This window comes from Bactrocera neohumeralis, chromosome 5 (assembly GCF_024586455.1).
Source record: "Bactrocera neohumeralis isolate Rockhampton chromosome 5, APGP_CSIRO_Bneo_wtdbg2-racon-allhic-juicebox.fasta_v2, whole genome shotgun sequence".
Lineage (NCBI taxonomy): Eukaryota > Metazoa > Arthropoda > Insecta > Diptera > Tephritidae > Bactrocera > Bactrocera neohumeralis.
Window position 1 is genome coordinate 16,730,442 of NC_065922.1, and position 18,697 is coordinate 16,749,138.

The 18,697-nt window shown below is 35.1% G+C and overlaps 1 protein-coding gene across 4 annotated transcripts in view; it reads right to left on the minus strand.

Annotated features, from left to right (window-relative positions):
- The window catches only part of LOC126760680 (mannosyl-oligosaccharide alpha-1,2-mannosidase IA), a 325,234-nt gene that overhangs the window by 4,254 nt on the left and 302,283 nt on the right, over window positions 1-18,697 (minus strand). For all 4 annotated transcript variants that reach the window (XM_050476517.1, XM_050476516.1, XM_050476515.1 and 1 more), the window contains 4 exons: window positions 2,727-3,339; window positions 2,434-2,658; window positions 373-511; window positions 42-303 (listed from right to left, as the gene is read on the minus strand). In XM_050476517.1, the coding sequence (XP_050332474.1) occupies window positions 42-303; window positions 373-511; window positions 2,434-2,658; window positions 2,727-3,339 (1,239 nt within the window). The remainder of the gene's footprint in view (window positions 1-41; window positions 304-372; window positions 512-2,433; window positions 2,659-2,726; window positions 3,340-18,697) is intronic.

Consider the following 18,697-nt stretch of genomic DNA (forward strand, 5'->3'; position numbering starts at 1 on the left):
GAAAAATACAAGCAATTGATTAAATAAAGCAGTCAGCAAACCTTAAGTGTTTCCGCCAAGAAGAAGCTCTGCTGAACATCATCCTTCTGCGGATTCTCCTGATAGACATTCTTGATGCCACTGTAGCCGTGCATTGTACGGCAGTAGGTCTCGAGCGCTTGCACAGCCTCCCAACCCCAGTCGCGGTATTTTTGGTCGTGCGTCAGACGCCACAACACAAAGTAACTCTCCATCGTTTCCGGTCGCAGTATATAGTATTTCTCTTGTGATTTCAAGGCACGCGCTTCGGCGGCGTCGCTGAAGCTGTTGTAGAAAAAAAGATTTAGCCGACGTTAGATTCGTCACCATATAGTTGGCGTATTGTTCACTTACCGAAAAGCTTCTGGTCCCAATTTGGTTGGCGTTCTTGTGTAGCTCTCGTGGCAGGTATTTGTGAGACCCTTACCAATTTCCATAAATTTGTTGGCATATTGGTTTTGTCGCGTGCTGGCAGCTAAGGCATAGAGACCACCTGCAGATGAGAGAAATTTGTTGTATATTTCTTGTATCGCACATACCTAGTTATATAACTATTTTGATGATTCGTGGAAGCACTAATATAAATGTCTCTTAATTTTAATTTGTGTATATGAAGTGAAGAAAAAAGTTAAAATAAGGCTTTTATGGAAACTATTTATGGACTAACAACAAACAAACTAAACAATAAAAAATTTAAACTTTCTAGCTAATTTTTTTTTAATTAATTAAAGTTCACTAAATCATTATTTTTATTTGAAATTTTTAATACATATTTCTTAATTAATGTTTTACTTAATTTTTTATAATTATTTTAATTAATTAATTTTATTATTTTAATTTTTTTATTTTTTTTATTAAATTATTATTTATATTCGCCTTTTTAATCATTTTTTTAGTTAATGCTAATTTTTTACAATTTTTTTTAAATTAATTTTAGTAATTATTTTTTTATTAAATTATTATTTTTATTTGAAATTTTTAATACATATTTCTTAATTAATGTTTTACTTCATTTTTTCAATGGTTTTTTTAATAATTTTTTTTGAAATTTTTTTGAACAAGCAATTTATGGGTTTTTACAACGCCAAGTTTGATTTTTTGGATTTTTGAAATTACAAGAATTCTTTAAATTACATCTATGTACATACATATGTACATATATATTATATGTACATATGTATGTATGTATGTAATACAATATATGAATAAAAATGAATCTTCATAGAATAAAAAAAATTACATAACATTTGTAAATTTAATTAATTAAATTAATTTTATTTAATTGATTATAATTTCTTTTTAAATTAAATTAATTGTTATTATTTTATAATTAAAATTTTAAATATTTTTTTCTTAATTTTTTAAATTAAAATTAAAAAAACTTAAAAGTAAAAATTAAATTAATTTAAAAATTATTGAAAAATACGTTAAAAAAATTATTAATTTTTATATTATAATTAAAATTTTAATAACTTTTTCTTAATCTTTCAAATTAAAGTAAAAAAATATTAAAAATTAAATTTTTCAAAAATTAATAATTTTTTTTAAACATATTTTTCAATAATTTTTGTTTTTTAAATTAATTTTTCTTTCATAATTTCAAGTATAAGTTTTTTTACGACTTCGAATCGAATTTGAAATTTAATTTTCAAATACATTTTCCTTAATTAATTTTTTTAGATTAATTTTTTTCAATATTTTGATTTGTTTTTAACAATTTTTTTTTCAAACCTCCAATTTTATTTTGAAGCTTGAAATTAAATTAAAAAAAAATGTTCCATTCAATTTTTCGTTTTATTATGATTATTAAGGAGAACACAACAAATAATTCTTGACACTAAAAATTACCACTCCGATTCTAAAATTATTTATTATTGTTGTTGTTCTATTCTAGCACCAAAAATTATACAGTTATCCTAAAAGAAGTGCCACTTTGCCATATAAAAATTCGGGTCCTTTTGGGTCTTGGTAGAAACGCGTCTAAGAAGTTGATACTTGACCGGATTTATGTACGGCGGAGTACCCTCTGAAAACTAAGAAACTAGCTAGCATATATTCAGACAGACAAACATAGCTAAATCGACTCTGCTCGTCACGCTGGTCATTTCTAAATAAACCTTTTGGTGTTTCCGACACTTTTTCGGGGGTTTATTTACTTAAATTTAAAATGCTCTAGTCAGGTTTTAAATAGTTATAAAAAATCTGGAGTCTCGGGTTTTCTTAATCTAGTTCGGGTGCCTAGACAGAAATAAGGCGTCTGGAAAAATTTCTTAATTTTTTTTTGTGATAATCGTATACTTGGATTAACACCTTCACATATATGTATGTACAAAAAAAGTTTAATAAATAAATGTTTGCAACATTATCGAAATATTAAAGAATTAAATGAAAAAGTCCACAAAAATGTTTACTCACCCGCAAAGCAAGCCAAGTGATCCATTTTATGTTCCAAATGATCGAACTTCAAATCTGAGACATAAGTCAAACCACCCGAACTTGTGCGTATCATGTGCTCATTAATCGCCACCATGGCTTCGTCGAACATTTCGCGAGCCTCCTCGTCAACTTGACCCGACTGCAGCCAAGCCTTTAGTAGGTACTCATAGAAACTGTCGCCTAGAGCGCCCAGCGACATGTGCACTAAAGTAAAAAAAACAAAAACACAATTGATTTCAAAAATTCCTCATTTAACCACAATTCACACTCACTTTGTCCCCACTTGCCCGTCTTGGGATTAATGAAATTTGGATATAGACCCTTTGGCTTCTCAATCTCCTTCAAAACTTGACGTATAGTTTGTACACGCTCTTTGTACAGCGGATTACCCGTTATATCACTGAGATAAACGAATTCGCAATGTAATGTACCAGCTTCGGATAAAATCGAGCTGCCACCTGATGCCCAGCCGTAATTTCTACTCGCACCGGTGCGTGTGTTTACCAACGCATATGGTATACCGGTGGGCGTCTGGAAGGCGGGCAACAGCTTGTCAGCGATGTGTTGTGCTTTCTCTTTATATAAATTATCACCGGTGAATGCATAGAGTGTCAACAAGCCACCCACAAAGCGTATATTCGTCTCGAATACAGACAGGTCGGCGCTAACGTTGTCCAGCGAAAACTTTCGTTCAATCCAATCGCGTCCCTCTTGGTACTCCTTCTCCAACCCCATTAGATAGAGCGTGTCCAGACCGTCGACTATGGTGGCGCCCAGATCGTAGATGCCAAAAATACTGCCCGAATGTGGACGTTGACTGAGCGGTCGAAGTTCGTTCTTGCCCCATGCATAGAGCTTGTAGTTGTCCCAGGCGTGCTGCATCATCTGGAAAGGGTAGCGGAATATATTTTTGTTAGTTGAGGTTGTAATTTATAGAAAAAATTTGAGAAGGAGGTAAAAATATTAAATATAATGAAATCGCATAGAAGAACTTTCGTTCTGCGCCCGTTTCCGAGAGTTAGTTGATAATACAATATAAGAAACATGTCTTGAGAAGCAGAGAGCCAGTAGATATAGATAAAGTGGCTGCCAGAACTGCATATATTCTCCGATCCAGTCTACAACGGCGTTCCGGTCATCGAAATAGCCGAAAAGAATACCAAAAGTGCCATCCGCTTGACTACCGAGCCAGCTCAGGAAATACGCAAAGGGCTGACAGACGGATCAGGGTGCGATTTAAAGCCTTAGGAGCGGGAAAGTTGGATATATACCTGGTTCCAAGTCACGACGGCGTTCCGGGGATCGAAATAGCTGATAAGAATACCAAAAGTGCCATTCGTTTGACTACCGAGCCAAAGAAGCTGACAGACGGATCAGGGTGTGATTTAATGGCTTAGGGGCGGGGCATGCAGGGTCGCCAAAATCATGTGCAAGTAAGCGGTAGGAAAACAAACAATCTTTCTACTCATTGATCTAATTAAAGGTCACAACTTACTGACAGCACGTGCGAGCCGTATGAACATCACAAACGTTGCAGGGAAGTAGGTATGAAAGAGACATTGGAAAACCTCTTCTCCTTATGTTCGGTCTTATCTAGAAATCGACTTAGATATCTAAGAGCTTCGCAGTTCAAGAAACTGGTTCAAGTATCAAAGTATTTAGCACTGCAAAGGATCTGTAGAACTGTGTAAACTTTTTTCTTCCCCGAATGAAAGCGTTACTTCGGTAATTCATCGTCGATACGACATTGTATAACACTGTGACTGTTTGTAGATTACAGAATCTTTCTGCCTGATAGGACAGACTTCACTTTATTCGAAGCAGTTCTGCCTTGTTGTGTTCACTGTTTCGACGTATGTATATACTCTTTCGGATTGCTCTTAAGGGAGGAGCCTGCTTTAGAGGCTTAAAAAATCGATTTTTTTGAGAATTTTTTTGGGAGGGAAAGAAATAATTGATTAAAGCGAAATTTCTAGGGTTTATAGTTATATATTTAAAAATCCTCCGAAATTTTTTTGGATACGAAATCTTTGATATTCTGCCTTTGGGAATGGCCCGATGGATCTCGCATATGGATTTGTTGGACGGCGGGCAGGATACAGGTCGCAAGGGAAACAAAAAATTCAAAGAGATTCATATTTTTAAATAATTCATCTTCTAGTTAAACTGATAAAAATCCAAAAAAAAAAAATTAAAAGTCTACAATTTTTAAAATTGAAAAAAGTGGTTTTTGACCAAAAAAAATTTTACTTTATGTTTTTTAAAAATATGTTCAAACTTGAATTTTCTGAGTTTTTTTTTAGTTTAAATAGAAGATAATTTAATGTCAAATATAATAAACTTTGCCCCAATTCCGTGCAACGTTTAGCTTTTATTCTATCCTGCCCGCCAATTAAGAAAGATCGTAAAAATGAAAAACCGAGAAATCGCGCGTCAAAGTTTTCGCTTTCTGCTCAAGCGCTCATATATCTGCTAGACGCTCGGTCACTATTTCCCTTCTAGCTTCGAAAATATTTCGAGTTCTCATCCTCAACTTTGGGGACATATTCTTAGATAATTTTTAAAGAGATTTAAGCAAAAAAAAAATCGATTTTTTAAAGCTTCTAAAGCAGGCTCTCCACTTAACTATAATCAACTGCTGTAAAGTGATTTCACGTCTACGCTTTTGGACCTGAGTGAGCAAACGCAACATCCGTTGGGCCGACAGCGTTCTTATGTCCAATAGTTCTTTAAGATGTCTTTCATCTCAGTTATCTACCTTGATTTGTTCCAAAAGCTCTGTGCTTTAAGTGCGTAGCTTCCCTTCCAAAAAACAAGAATGAAATGAACAACCGACTTAATTGGGAAGTGTTTACCCTTCTTTACAATTTTTTCGTACCAAAAAGAACAAGCTTGCTTTGATATGATCTTTGAATGGTCAACAGCTAAAATATCTAACCTAACCTACTTTTCAAAAAATTTTTTTTGGTAATACGAGGAAGAAATTAGATTTGAGAAGTTACAAATTATTTTCAACAAAAGGGTGTGTCAAAAATAATTGCTCCAAAACTAACGCCAAATTTAAATTTAGCGCCATTTATGTAGTAAAGAGCTGACAACCCTAAAAAACCAGGCAAATCGACAGCTGACAGTTTAGGCTTAGTAAAAATGGAGCGTTACATGACAGAACAAGAACAACATGTCTACGTTATTGAAAAACATTTCAAAAATAATGGAAGCTTGACGGCCGCAGTTCGAAAATTTCATAGAAAATATGTTCAGAATAGTGTTTTAACTTCGTCAACTGTGAAGATTAATTGAAATAACGGCAAATTGAAATCTTAATTTTGGGACACCCTGTATTTAATTCCAATCTTGCATTAATTTTGGCACACTCTGTACTAAAAGTAACACACACAATTATTGCTGTTGTTATAAGCAAGGCTTAAATCAAATTTAATCAGCATATTTCACAGTCACATTATAATTTCTTCGGCAGACTGTGTCTCCCAGAGCGCAGTTCAAGTTCATACAATATTTGCAATTTATTTGATTTGTTGGCTTTGCAGGCACCGCTGCGCCAATGCTACAACGCTTCGTAACCTTCCAAGTTGCCATATGCACACACGTGCACATATACATACATACATACATACATGTGTATTTGTATAGTTGTATGCATGAGTGTGTGCATGCGCATTAACTATGTACATACATATGTTTGTAAGTTGTCAGTTTGTGAACTTAATTGAAATTTATAAGCAATTCTGCAGACGCTTACACGCTCACATGTTCCGTTACGGCGAGTAGCCAGATGCAATGCAATGCCTCAACCTTTGTTGTTTTCATTGTTGCTATTATTGGCGTTATTGTGACGCATCATTTGGCATTAATTGCTATTAGTCCGGTGCATAGAAATATTGCCACGGCTGGTGGAAATAAACAAATAGGATGCTTTGTAATCGCTTCGGTGTAATCAGATACTCTTGCGTCACGCAAATGCGAACCCATGCAATTACACACACACACACACACATAGATATGTATTTACAAAAATTCGCATTTGTGTGCACGCTACTGTGCTTTTGTTCGCCGAGCATGCCACACAGCCTCGGTGATTGAAAAATTAGCTAGAAAATTTATGCATGCACACACACACCCATTTGCACTCACTTGTGTGTTGTTGTAAACAATGAAAACCTTTGTTGTTGCTCTTCTTGTTCATGCTGCAATTAAAATTTTGCAATTTTATTGAGCAAATAAAAATAATTAGGTTCATTGGTAAACAAGATCTAGCACTTAACTTTGGAGGCCACTCGAAGGCTGTACACGGCGTATACGCAATATTTTTGTGTTAATTAATTTTGGTTGCTTAAGAGGTTTCTATTGGTTGTAGTCATAATTTTTAGCACTGCTTTTGCTCTTTTTTGCTCTCATTTTTCTTCGTTTTCTATATTGGTTCCACGAAAAGCGTGTTTTGGTCGACTTGATTGACGTTTCAATTTGTCCATATTTGCACTCTTTGCCTTTGTCAACAAGTTTAATACCCTTTTCCTGGAATACATTTGTGACATTCTCTTGAATTATTTGATACGAAGTCTTCGACCAGTTTGCTTTGCTCTTTTTTTTTACAAAAATAAACAACATCTCTTGTTGTTTCTCGAATGCTTCACGTGTGAAGATGAGTAGGCCGCCTGAGGTGGTATTGTAACACTTCTTGGAAACGGCTTATGTTAGCTGCATAGCAATCGTTGTATTGACCTTGTTTCAAGCACACAAGGTGCCATCTTCTAAGAAAAACAACTTCGTTTTCATATAGTTTTTATGAGTTTTCAAACTAGCCTGACATCGCCATCTTCAAGGCAACTCAAATAGCTATATTTACGTGATTTTAAGTAATACTACATATATATATGATATACATTCTGCTTATCTATAACTAGAGAAAGACGAGATTGCTGACGACAAGAAGCTCTCCTAACTTCTTGCTATGTTCTCTGAGAATCGTAAAGCACCTATTGTGCATGTTCCTAACAACTTTCAATCAGTGTTTTGCTTCTTATTAAGAGCTTAAAAGCGTATATTAAATTTGCCACGAAGTTTGTAACTAGAAGTAAACGGCAGAGACCATATAAAAATACATACATATATGTTGAGCTGAATCAATTTATTTAGTCATGTCCGTCATTATATACGCGAACTAGTCCTTCAATTTTTGAGATATTTTTTCGCACCAAGAACCGGAACCATCGATATCAGAACACTTAAGCATATGGCTAGCATACAAACTGAACGATCAGAATAAAACGCTTGTAGGGAGAACTTTTTGACATTGATTATTATCCTAAGCAATCTCCGAAGAAATTGTTAATATAGATGTCATATAAACTGACCGATCAAAATGAAGTGTAAGGAATATTTTGTATTTTTGCAGAATATTATAGCTTTGGTGCAACCGAAGTTAACGGTTTTCTAGTTTCTAATTGACTCCAGTTTAGGAAGTAAAAGTCGAGCTACAACAATTTAATTATTTTCAGTCTGTTGTCTCTCTGAAATATCAAATAATTAACTAATAGGTAGTCGAGTTCCCGGTATTATAACCAATACTTATTTGGTTAGAATGGCTGCAATGAAGGCCTTTCGTTGCTTGGTGGTTAATAATATCTGGCTTTATGCTTTGTCTTGACTGGATACTTCTTTTTTAGATTCATTATTGTTATGGTGTAGTGAAGTTGTTAGAATTTATAGCCTGAAGGTGGAGAAGTAGGAGTTTTTTGAACTCTTTAGCGACTGGTCTCTTTTTTTAACCTATGTACATCTCTTTCGAAACTATTTACTAACTTCACTTCTTTTCTCTATATACATAAAGCTAGCATCAGATATAGATAAGTAAATTGCGAGCAAATGAAGTTTCGTCTAATAAATAAGTACTTATTACGTTTTTTTCGAGAAAATATTATCTAAATATATATATGTAAATGGTCCATTTTTTACAACCAACAACCACATCTTTCGCGATTCATTATAATTTTTGGAAAATTTGTTTTAAAAAGAAAATTATAAAAAACGGAAAATAAACATCGCCTGGGCAATTCTCACTCTTCTTGTTAGAAGGCAATATTCTGAGAAAATCACACGCAACATTGGCAGCGCGGCCATAGGTTAGAATTTTATTTGACATGCCCTTAAGTATTGGTTACCATTTATAAAAAGAAGAGAATTGGATACTTATGATCACTTTCTACTTTATTCCTCGACTGCTCCAAGATTTCGACAAGGCTTTTGAATCTTTTGATAGTAGATAATACACTCAAGGCCACGCAAACCTTACCAGTGAATTTTCTTACGCATATATGTATGCACTTTAGCTGTAATTGTAACGGTTATATTGGGAATTGAATAAATTTTTCTTGTGATCTGTGCAAGAACCGTTATTTGACATTGAAGTTTGATATGTTGACAAATATATTTGAATAGTTCGTGAGAAATCGTAAAGTATGTAAGTAGAACGTCTTTATGCCGTGCGCTAAATATAAGCAATTAACGCGTGATAAAAAATTGATTATTTTTACGTTAAGGAAAGAAGGAATGTCGGTTCGTGAGATAGCGAGAAAAATAGGATGTAGCCATCCAACAATTATCACTTTAAAAAAAATGAAACAGAACGATCGTTTGGAGCGTTACAGTAGAGTTGGGACTAGGAGAAAGACATATCCTCGAACAGATGGTGCTATCCATAGATTATCTTAAAAGGGTCGCTTTCAACTGCATATTAAACCTTTTAGTTAAATATTTTTAAATAAAAAACAATGCAAAAATTACTCAAATATAAAAAAAAATAGAATACAAAATAAAGATTCTTATTAAAATATAAGAGAAAAATTAGTTTCGTAGTTTCCTTATAACAAATAGTATATAAACTAAAATTATTTCCCCACAAAACTACTGATTTATTGAGTATTATATCCTATTCTGTATATATTTTAATTTTTAGAAAGGTTTGATAAGTTAAATGGCGGAAATGGCAAAAACACTGCAAAAACAGAGGTGGTAAGATTTGCGTGACCACGAGTGTAGATCTATACCAACGGGTCACTGTGCTCTCAATGAGTTCTATGACGAATTTTGACTAATTCTCATTTAACTCCGTCTTCATAACTTTTAAACGACATTTAAATGCCTATAATAAAGTGTAAATTTGCTTAAACGCAACCACAACACGCAGCCATTGTTGCCTACACAGTCCATTGGGCATGAAAACATTGCGTTTTACAAATTGTTGCAAAGCGCTCAGTTATTGTTTAGGTAAACTTTGGTTTTTTGTTGCGTGAAAATTTCGGTTGCGCAAAAGCACGCTACAAATTACACAAAACAATAAAGCAAAGATAAACCTGAATACTTGTATACTTTCATACATTCATACAAACATACAATATAACGGACAGACAATGCCGGCGGTGAATTCGACGCTATCACGCCGAAATATCTCACAATACAATAATAACAAAAAATGACAAAACTCTACCCGCTTCGGTGCAAAATAATCGAGAACGCCAAGCGCCGCTTTGCTCCGTCATAGTATTGGTGATGGCGGTGAATGACGCGCTCGCTTTCATATCACAACCAATTTACGGGATTTTCTTTGTTTTCGCCATTTTATTTTATTTTTTCTCTTCGCTTGGCAGCATTTTTACGGGGTTCGCTGCTCGCCGCTCTTTCCAACGCGAAAAGTCAACACTTTTGTTATGCATCCTACACACCCCAACCCCGTCGCACGGACGGCGGAAAAAGCACAATACATCATCGTTGCCGCTGAAATGATTTCGACTAATCGAACTGCCTTTTTGCCGTCATCAATGTCGTTCAATGCCTGACGACCGCCGCCTACCCGCCTGCTGCCTGGCCCAACTCACTGCCGGCAATGAAGCTGGACAATGGGGAAATAATTGAAAATTGGTTAGCGGCAGAGCAGCAAAAGTGAAAACAATAACAAACGAACAAAGCGTCACCAATCCGAACGAGCATTTAAATTGTAATGAAACTGTTTGAAAAAAAAAGAAATGTGATGGAAAAATTGCATTCGAACGCAAAAGTGAGAAATGCTGTCGGATTGTCGAATCTAAAGTCTGATTGGAAATGAAACACTGCTGGATGGCTGAACCCTCTCGGTTAGTTGGACGCTCAGATACATAACTGTTAAATTGCAAAATGCACAATGTATAGAAAATATGATTATTGATGAGAGTGTGGCATTCACAGGAATAGATTCATGGAGAATTCGAAAAAATTTTCTTAAACTCTTAATTCCTCTGTTGGCAGCAAAAGCGTTAAACAATAAATAATTGTCGTTTTTTGCAATAATAATCGATGTTATTTTTCAGTTAATCGAATTTGTATATAAGACCTGGAAAACGTTTTTTTTTTCTATAAACTAAAAAATTTTAATTTTTAAAAATTTATATTTTATCGATTTTACCTTCGAAAAAAATCGTATAATAAAACAATTTCGATAAACTATATTTTTATCGTTTACCTTCATAAAAAAAATTATAAAAGGTATAATAATACGTATCTTGATTTCTATAACCTAAGTAAAAATTAAAAATATATAATATAAAAATTGTATCGAATATATTCTTCTATAAAAATCGATATATTTGTTAATCGATAGTATTTTTGGCTTAACGGAATAAATTTAAAAAATATAATAACACATATTTTTTCGATAAACATATTTTTTATCGATTATTATCTTTTAAATCGAGTTAAATATAATACTATATTTTTCGATATATAAAATTTTTTATCGTTTATACCTTCATCAATCGATAATAATCTAATCGACAGTATTTTAAATGTTTATCGAAAAAATGTAAATAATCGTTAACATATTTTTTGGTAAATCTATAAATAATTATCGATTTTTTTTAAAGTCTAAATAAATTTAATCGATTAAAATTTTTCAAAGTTTAACGATCGATTATTATGTATTTGTTAATAATCGATTTTTTAATAATCGATAATATTTTAAGTTTATCGAAGAAATATAATCGATAATCGTTAATTATTTTTACAACGAACCTCGTTTAAAATGTCATTGCATGTCCAAAAAGTCACTTTTTGAACCAAATAATCTTTGAACCATTTTTTTGATCAAACCAAATAAAAGAGTCTGAAAAAATGATATCGAGGGATAGGGAAAGAAAACGATCTGATTTCCTGATCATCTACGGACCTATAGTTGGAAATCTTTCTCCTCAACAGTTTTCAAATTCACAAAACCTTCACGTCACAAATTAGTCTCGATATAAAGTAATTACCACATCATATTTCCCCAAGTCAAGTATGACAAACTTTCACAGAAGATTTCTATATCCTCAAAGTTCTCCACATATTTGCACTCGAGCAAATACTTTCCTGCCGAACAATGCGAAAACGTTGACAACACTTAACCTTTTCTATTTAAGCCTTCAAGCAGCAAATGCGCGCAAATCCGAGGTGTGCCTACGGCTGGATTGGCCATCCATTCAAACGGTAAAAGCTGTCATCAATGACAGTGAAAACTGATAGCAAACAAAATGTTCGAACAACTTTAAGGACAAAGTAAAGCAAAAACAAAAAAATGTGAACATGAAATGAACTTAAGGAACTAGGTGATGGCCAACTTAATTTTAGGCGCAGCTGTGCTAACAACAACAATAGCAGCAGCAAAAATGCCAACAAAGAAATTAGACAAGAATTAGAAAGTGTACGAATGCGATGCGCTGGAAAATTACGCTTTTCAAAACAAACGAGCAAAATTGAAGAAGAACAAGAGACACACACACAGCCAACCAACTAAAGCAATTACTGCAACAACTGTGTAGGAAAGCCAGCAAAAAGCGCTTGATGGCGATAACAATGACATGAAAACACGCACACACCAACACACATACACATTGACATGGCGCGGCATAGTCAAGTGAGAGGATGACAGCAAAATGCTATCGGATGGCCATTGATATTGACAATGGTCATGAGTGGTTCACTGGCTGATTGGTTGTGGAACTGCAGATCTTCGCAAACATACATACATACAAGCCTACCTACATGTATGTATATAAATGCTCAGTTGTGCGCGCATAACTGCGCAGCAAAACTGGGTTAAAGTCACTGTGCCAACGCAATGACGGCAGATGACCATCGGTAAAGTGGCTAAATGGCTGAATGGCCCGCCGATTGCTTGGTGGGCAAGAGTTAGCCCCTGTGGACGCGTGTACGCTTATATGTATAGCAAATAGATGAACACTGTCACATACATATGTATGTGTGTGTGTGTGAGCGCTTGTTGGACAAAAGGTCGCGTTGTGCCAGAGGGACCAAGATAGTTGGAAATTGTGAAATGTGAAAGAAAAGGCAAGCATAAAACAACGGCAAAATATTCTACAACAGACTGGTGCAACAGCGCGCTTAGCTTTATCTATGAAAGCCTGTACATGTATACATATCAGCATATATTAGAGCGGGTCGATTTTATTGCTGTAAAATCACGTATGCGAAAAATGTTCTGTGGATCATTCTGAACAACTCTGCCTAAGAGACTAAGAGTCTAAATTCGGTTTCGAGCCAACGATACAGTTGTCGGGCCTGACCGATTTCGACAAATGATCAATAGAATATCAAAATGTACTCATCATCATCCCCGTCCTGCTATATGGTGCAAAGGCATGGACGATGACAACATCTGATGATTCGGCGGAACGAGTTTTCGAGAGAAAGGTTCTGCGATAGATTTTTGGTCATTTGCGCATTGTCATCGGCGAATACCGCAGTCGATGGAACGATGAGCTGTACAAGATAGACGACGACATTGATATAGTTCAGCGAATCTAGAGACAGCGACTGCGCTGACTATGTGATATTGTCAAGATGGAAGGGAACACTCCAGTTTTGAAGGTTTTCGACGCAGTAGCCGCCGGAGGAAGCAGAGGAAGACCTCCATTCCATTGGAAAGACCAGGTGGAGAAAAACCTGGCTGCACTTAGAATCTCCAATTGGCGCCAAACAGCGAAAAAGAAGAACGACTGGCGCGCTGTTATAAACTAGGCTAATAACCGCATAAGCGCTGTCTACGCCAATAAAGAAGAAGAAAAAACTAATCTTTCTTGTTTTTGGCATCCTGTAAATCAACCCGCTCTAATAGACGCAACTATCGGATCGCTTGCGTCTGCCTGCTGACCCCCAGCCGTTAGTTGCCTTTGTTTTCCACTTTCACTCACATTTTAGTTGTCATTGTTTCATGGCTTTTTTATTGTTGTTCGAATAATTTTATATGCTACTGTTGCTTATGTTGGATTCTTAAGTCGAACTGGGACTGACTGCCCGTTGGCGATTTTTCATGCACGTTCGCAAATGTAAACAAGCGAACGTGTAGACGCATATACATACATACATACAATTGCATTTATGTACGTGTGCACATATTTTTGTTTTGTTGCACAGTGTATTTGCAAGTGTGGACTGTTGTACAGGCGTCGTGACGACAAGGACACTTCTAATTTGTTAAAAAGTACTGGAAATGGTATAAAAGTATGAGTGCCTGTATCATCATGTGTGCACTTCGTATGTGTGTCTAAGAGTTAGCAGCAATATTTTCAACACAAACAGCATAATAAAGCAATTGAATATGAAATGGAGTGATTTCATATGCGTTTTTAGGAATTTTCCAGCCGGTTTTCATTCAGCTTCTACAATAAATTTGTGATATTTTTTGTTATCCAACTTTTTTCTTAACAGAATGCAAAAGCTTTATTCGCTATAGATGTCGCGCTACTATGTATTTCACTAAGTTAATGCTCCGGCTCATTCAGCTTGTGATAGGAACGATAAATTGAAAGAATGACATTTTCAACTAATTCACCACACAGCGTATTCGCCATTTTGGGGCCAGAGATTATTCTCTCTTTCGACAGATCAATATATAAATCTACGCTTATTTTGGAGGCTTTGATGTTTAAGAACACCAAATCGCTATCGAAATGGTTCTAGACTAGATTAGGTAGAATCCCATTTGGACATCTGTGAACGCTGGTTCTTTGTGATTCAGAAAAACTCCCTGAATCACTAGAGCCTTTGAGATCGACGAAGCGATTTGAGCCTGCCACAAATGTGCTAATGTGTGTCCCAGCAACTTTAGTCAGACAAAAGCTGGACAGTTTAGAAGAAAGTGTCAAGATGTTTTCATCTCGCCTTCTTTCATAAAATTTGAGAATTTTCGTTCGACAATTAAGTATGTAACTAGCGTTTGCACCACATACGCCAATTGTGCCGCTCTTTTACGCGTTTCAGCTTTTCAGCGAGTGTGTTTTTTGTGAGTGGCCTCTACCAGATAACAACCCAATAAAATCATATTGACTTATCTACTCTTTCGAAATACTAACTGGTCACTTTGTGGCGACACACGCCCTCAGAATGGGGCTGATTGATCGAGAAGACTGCAGCAAATGTTTAGAGTAAGGCCCAGGGAAACAATGGAGCATCTCTTGTGCACTTGTCCGGCGTTGGCAAGACTATTCTATCAGCATGTGAAGTCCCTACGGTATGATACACAGGAAGGGGTTTCGATAATGAGGTATGCTGAAATTCGCGTCAAGCACAGGCATCCTAAAGGTTGACTACTCCTCATGGACCTAGTAACTGAATTCCAACTGGTATCACAAAGGACAAAAACTAGTCTATGCGTGGCCACCAGACTAATCTAACCTAACTACTGTTTTATTGAGTCATAATACCACTTTTGTCCAATCTCATGTCTATTGATTCTCTATAGCAGTATACCTCACTTTCCATGGCTTCCACGAAAGTCCCAAGTACTCACCCTCTCTACAGGTTGAAGAATACTTCCTCGTACATAAAACTAGCTCAGTTTTATTTGGATTGATGTTTTAATTTTTGTTATCTGCCCACTTGGTTATCAAACTCAGGAACCCTTGCGCTACGAGCTAGTCATTCGCATAGGCTATCACTCCACTGTAAGCAGCACTAGTTACTTGCTTGCACTTTCTGTTGTTATTATGTGTGTTGTTCTTAAAAGTGCTTGTGATGTGGTTGGGAGCCAAATGGGCTATGGTGTGAGCACTTCTGTTCTAGTTGGAGACTTTGCTGAAGAATAAAGCAATATCGCTCATTTACATGAATATTGTCATAACTCATAAATGATCAGCTTGGAGACCTGAGTCGATTTAGCTATGTTCGTCTGTCTGTCTGTCCGCGTCCCGCATATATACGAACTAGTCCCTCAGTTTTTGAGAAATCCATCTCAAATTTTGCACCTATCTTTTTCTCACCAAGAAGCTGCTTTTTTGCCGAATCGCCCGATATCGGACTAACATGACATTTTACTGCCATAGAAAATGAACAATCGTAATCAATTGCTTTTATGGAAAATCTCTGAGGAAAATGCTCAGATGTAGTCACTATAGCTTTAGCTGCCATACAAGCAGACCGATTCTTGTGAAGAACCTTTTGATTTTGTGAAGAGCTATATCACTAGGTGCAACCGAAGTTAACGTTTTTTCATGTTTCTTCTCTGCTTTTCAATTACAAAATGTATCTATCATTAAATTATGCACACCAACAACAAACGTAATATTTCTAAATGTTTATAGCCCAAACTATGTAACACAAATCTAATTAGTAAACTAGTGAAAACGCGAAATAATTAAAAATTCCAGTAAAATATGAGCATAAAATAATTTATGGACCATTTCCATTTAACCGCAGCTGATCCACATATTACTGAGTTAAATATTTCCATAGAAATGCACGGAACTGAAGCAGAGAGGCAGCGTAGTGAAGTGAATTAATATGGCTTATGGCAGCATTTGCGGATAATTTTGCTCATCTCGTAATGATGAGTAGAAACACAGCTAAATATTATGTAACTGAATTTTATGGCGCAATAAAATGGCTAATAATGATGACAAAAACAACAAAAACGAATTACAAATGTAGAGCACGCTGAAATTCAGCGGAGACAGGCTGTAAGCGAAATTAATACAAATGCGACGAACTGCTGCTCTTTATATAAATGGATGTGTGTGCGTTAGACTCTGCTAAATATGTGTGTGTTGCTGTTAGTCAACTCGGCAGTGGATGACACAACAACACTTCATTATGATAACAACAAGAACGCGAAAAATAATGAGCGATTAATCGATGCCTGCAAGAAGATACCCAATCAGAAGTGGATGTAATGAAGTATGTGTGTAAGGATGGATGTATGTAAGAATGGATGTATGTATGTTTGTATACACAAATGAGTAGACAAGCTTTCTGTGAACCAGTTTCTAATTTGACGCAATTCATTTGTGGCCGATGAGTGTGAGAATGTTAGTAGCGCACTGTGCACAAACAGAAAAATTAATTTTGTAATTAATTGAAGTGCAAAGTAATTAAAACTGATAAAGTACAACAGAGTAAATAACGGATTGAAATATGAGAACACAAAATTATGAATGATAAGCAAGCTTGCATACACAAAAGTCATAAGCTGTAGGAATTAATGTGCATTAAGATCTAAATGAAAATGTTTGACACACGAAAAATAAAAAAAATATATATTACCTTTTAATTAAGGAAACGTAAAACAAGAAAAACGTTAACTTTTGCTGCACAGCTAGAATAAACTTCATAAATAAAGAAATTTCCATAGAAGAACTTAATTTTGATCGTTCAGCTTGTATGGCAGCTATATGCTATAGTGATCCGATATGGAATATTTCTTAATATATTGTAGCATTACCTTGGACAATTATCCATGCCAAATTTCGTGCAGACATCGCGTCAAATGGAGAAGTTTTCCATACAAGCATTTGAGGCCGATCATATAATTTGTATAGCAGCTATATGCTATAGTTGTCCGATATGGAAAAATGTTTCAGTTAATACTACAATAACCTTGGACAATAATCCATGCTAAATTTCATGAATATATCTCGACAAATTGAGAAGTTTTCCATACAAGCATTTGATGCCGATCATACAGTTTGTATGACAGCCATCTGTTATAGTAGTCCGAAAGTGGCGGTTCCGACACAAGAGCAGCTTCTGCTGGAGAAAAGGATGTGTGCAAAATTTCATATCGATAACTCAAAAACTGAAGCACCAGCTCGCGTATATACAGACGAACAAGGCTAAATCGACTAAAAATAAATAAATTGTGTTTCCAATAAGCTGTCGCTTGCTGTAAATAATATTTTCTGCGCATAACATGTACGCTCCAGCAAACAGCAACGAGTTGGTCCAAGCGTCAACTGCAAACCACAAAAAACGTGACACAATTGTAATGCCGCCACTGCGTATGAGTAATCAGAATTGAGCCGTCCAGCGACCCAGCGCCACTCCAACTAGGAAAAACACCATTTCAAGCATTGCAATGTGTTGGGTAAACAGAAATTGTTTGGCAATTAGGCGGGAGCACGTGTTTACACAGAAAGTGTAAACACAAACAAAGCGAGCTTTTAAGCATGTCACAACAATAACAAAAATAAATCAATAAAAATGACAAAAAGGAAATTATAAAAAATATGGCAAATGTCTGCTAAGGACTTGCTCAAGTTATATAATGTACTAAAGACAGTAGGTGCGGGGGAAAACATGATTGATTGGCAACGTGCAGGCTTTGTTTACTACACAAATACAAAGTACAAAACATACACATATGTATGTATAAGACTTGTCTAATCACTTAATAGTATTTTAAATGGATTATTTTTTGTTTAGGGCCAAAATTTCACAAACTCAGTTTTTTAATAATTATAATATTAATTTTTTGTATATTATATGTATGTGACAAATTATTTATATTTTATTTTTTACTAAAGGTGGCAACCCTGTTAAAACTTGAAAATAAAATCACGTTTTTTAAGCCAATGAAATTTAATTTTTGTAAGCATATAATTTTTTTAATTTATTAAATTTTTTTTTAATACTGATGGCAACTCTTTATTGTGAAAAGGCTAATTTTTTGAATTTTTACTTCGAGTTCCATAAATTCGTATGTTTCAAAAATTTGTTTTCAATAGTCTATTTTTAATTTGATCATATTTAATTGTTTTTTAATGTAGTAAAGGTGGCAACTCCGTTCTAACTTCAAATGCAAGGCTTTCGATTCAATGACTGTACACTATTTTGTATACAATTATACTATTTCGTATACAATTTGTCTGCTTGTTATTTCTTTTTTAATTCTCATGGCAACTCTGTAAAATAATTTTCAAATAGT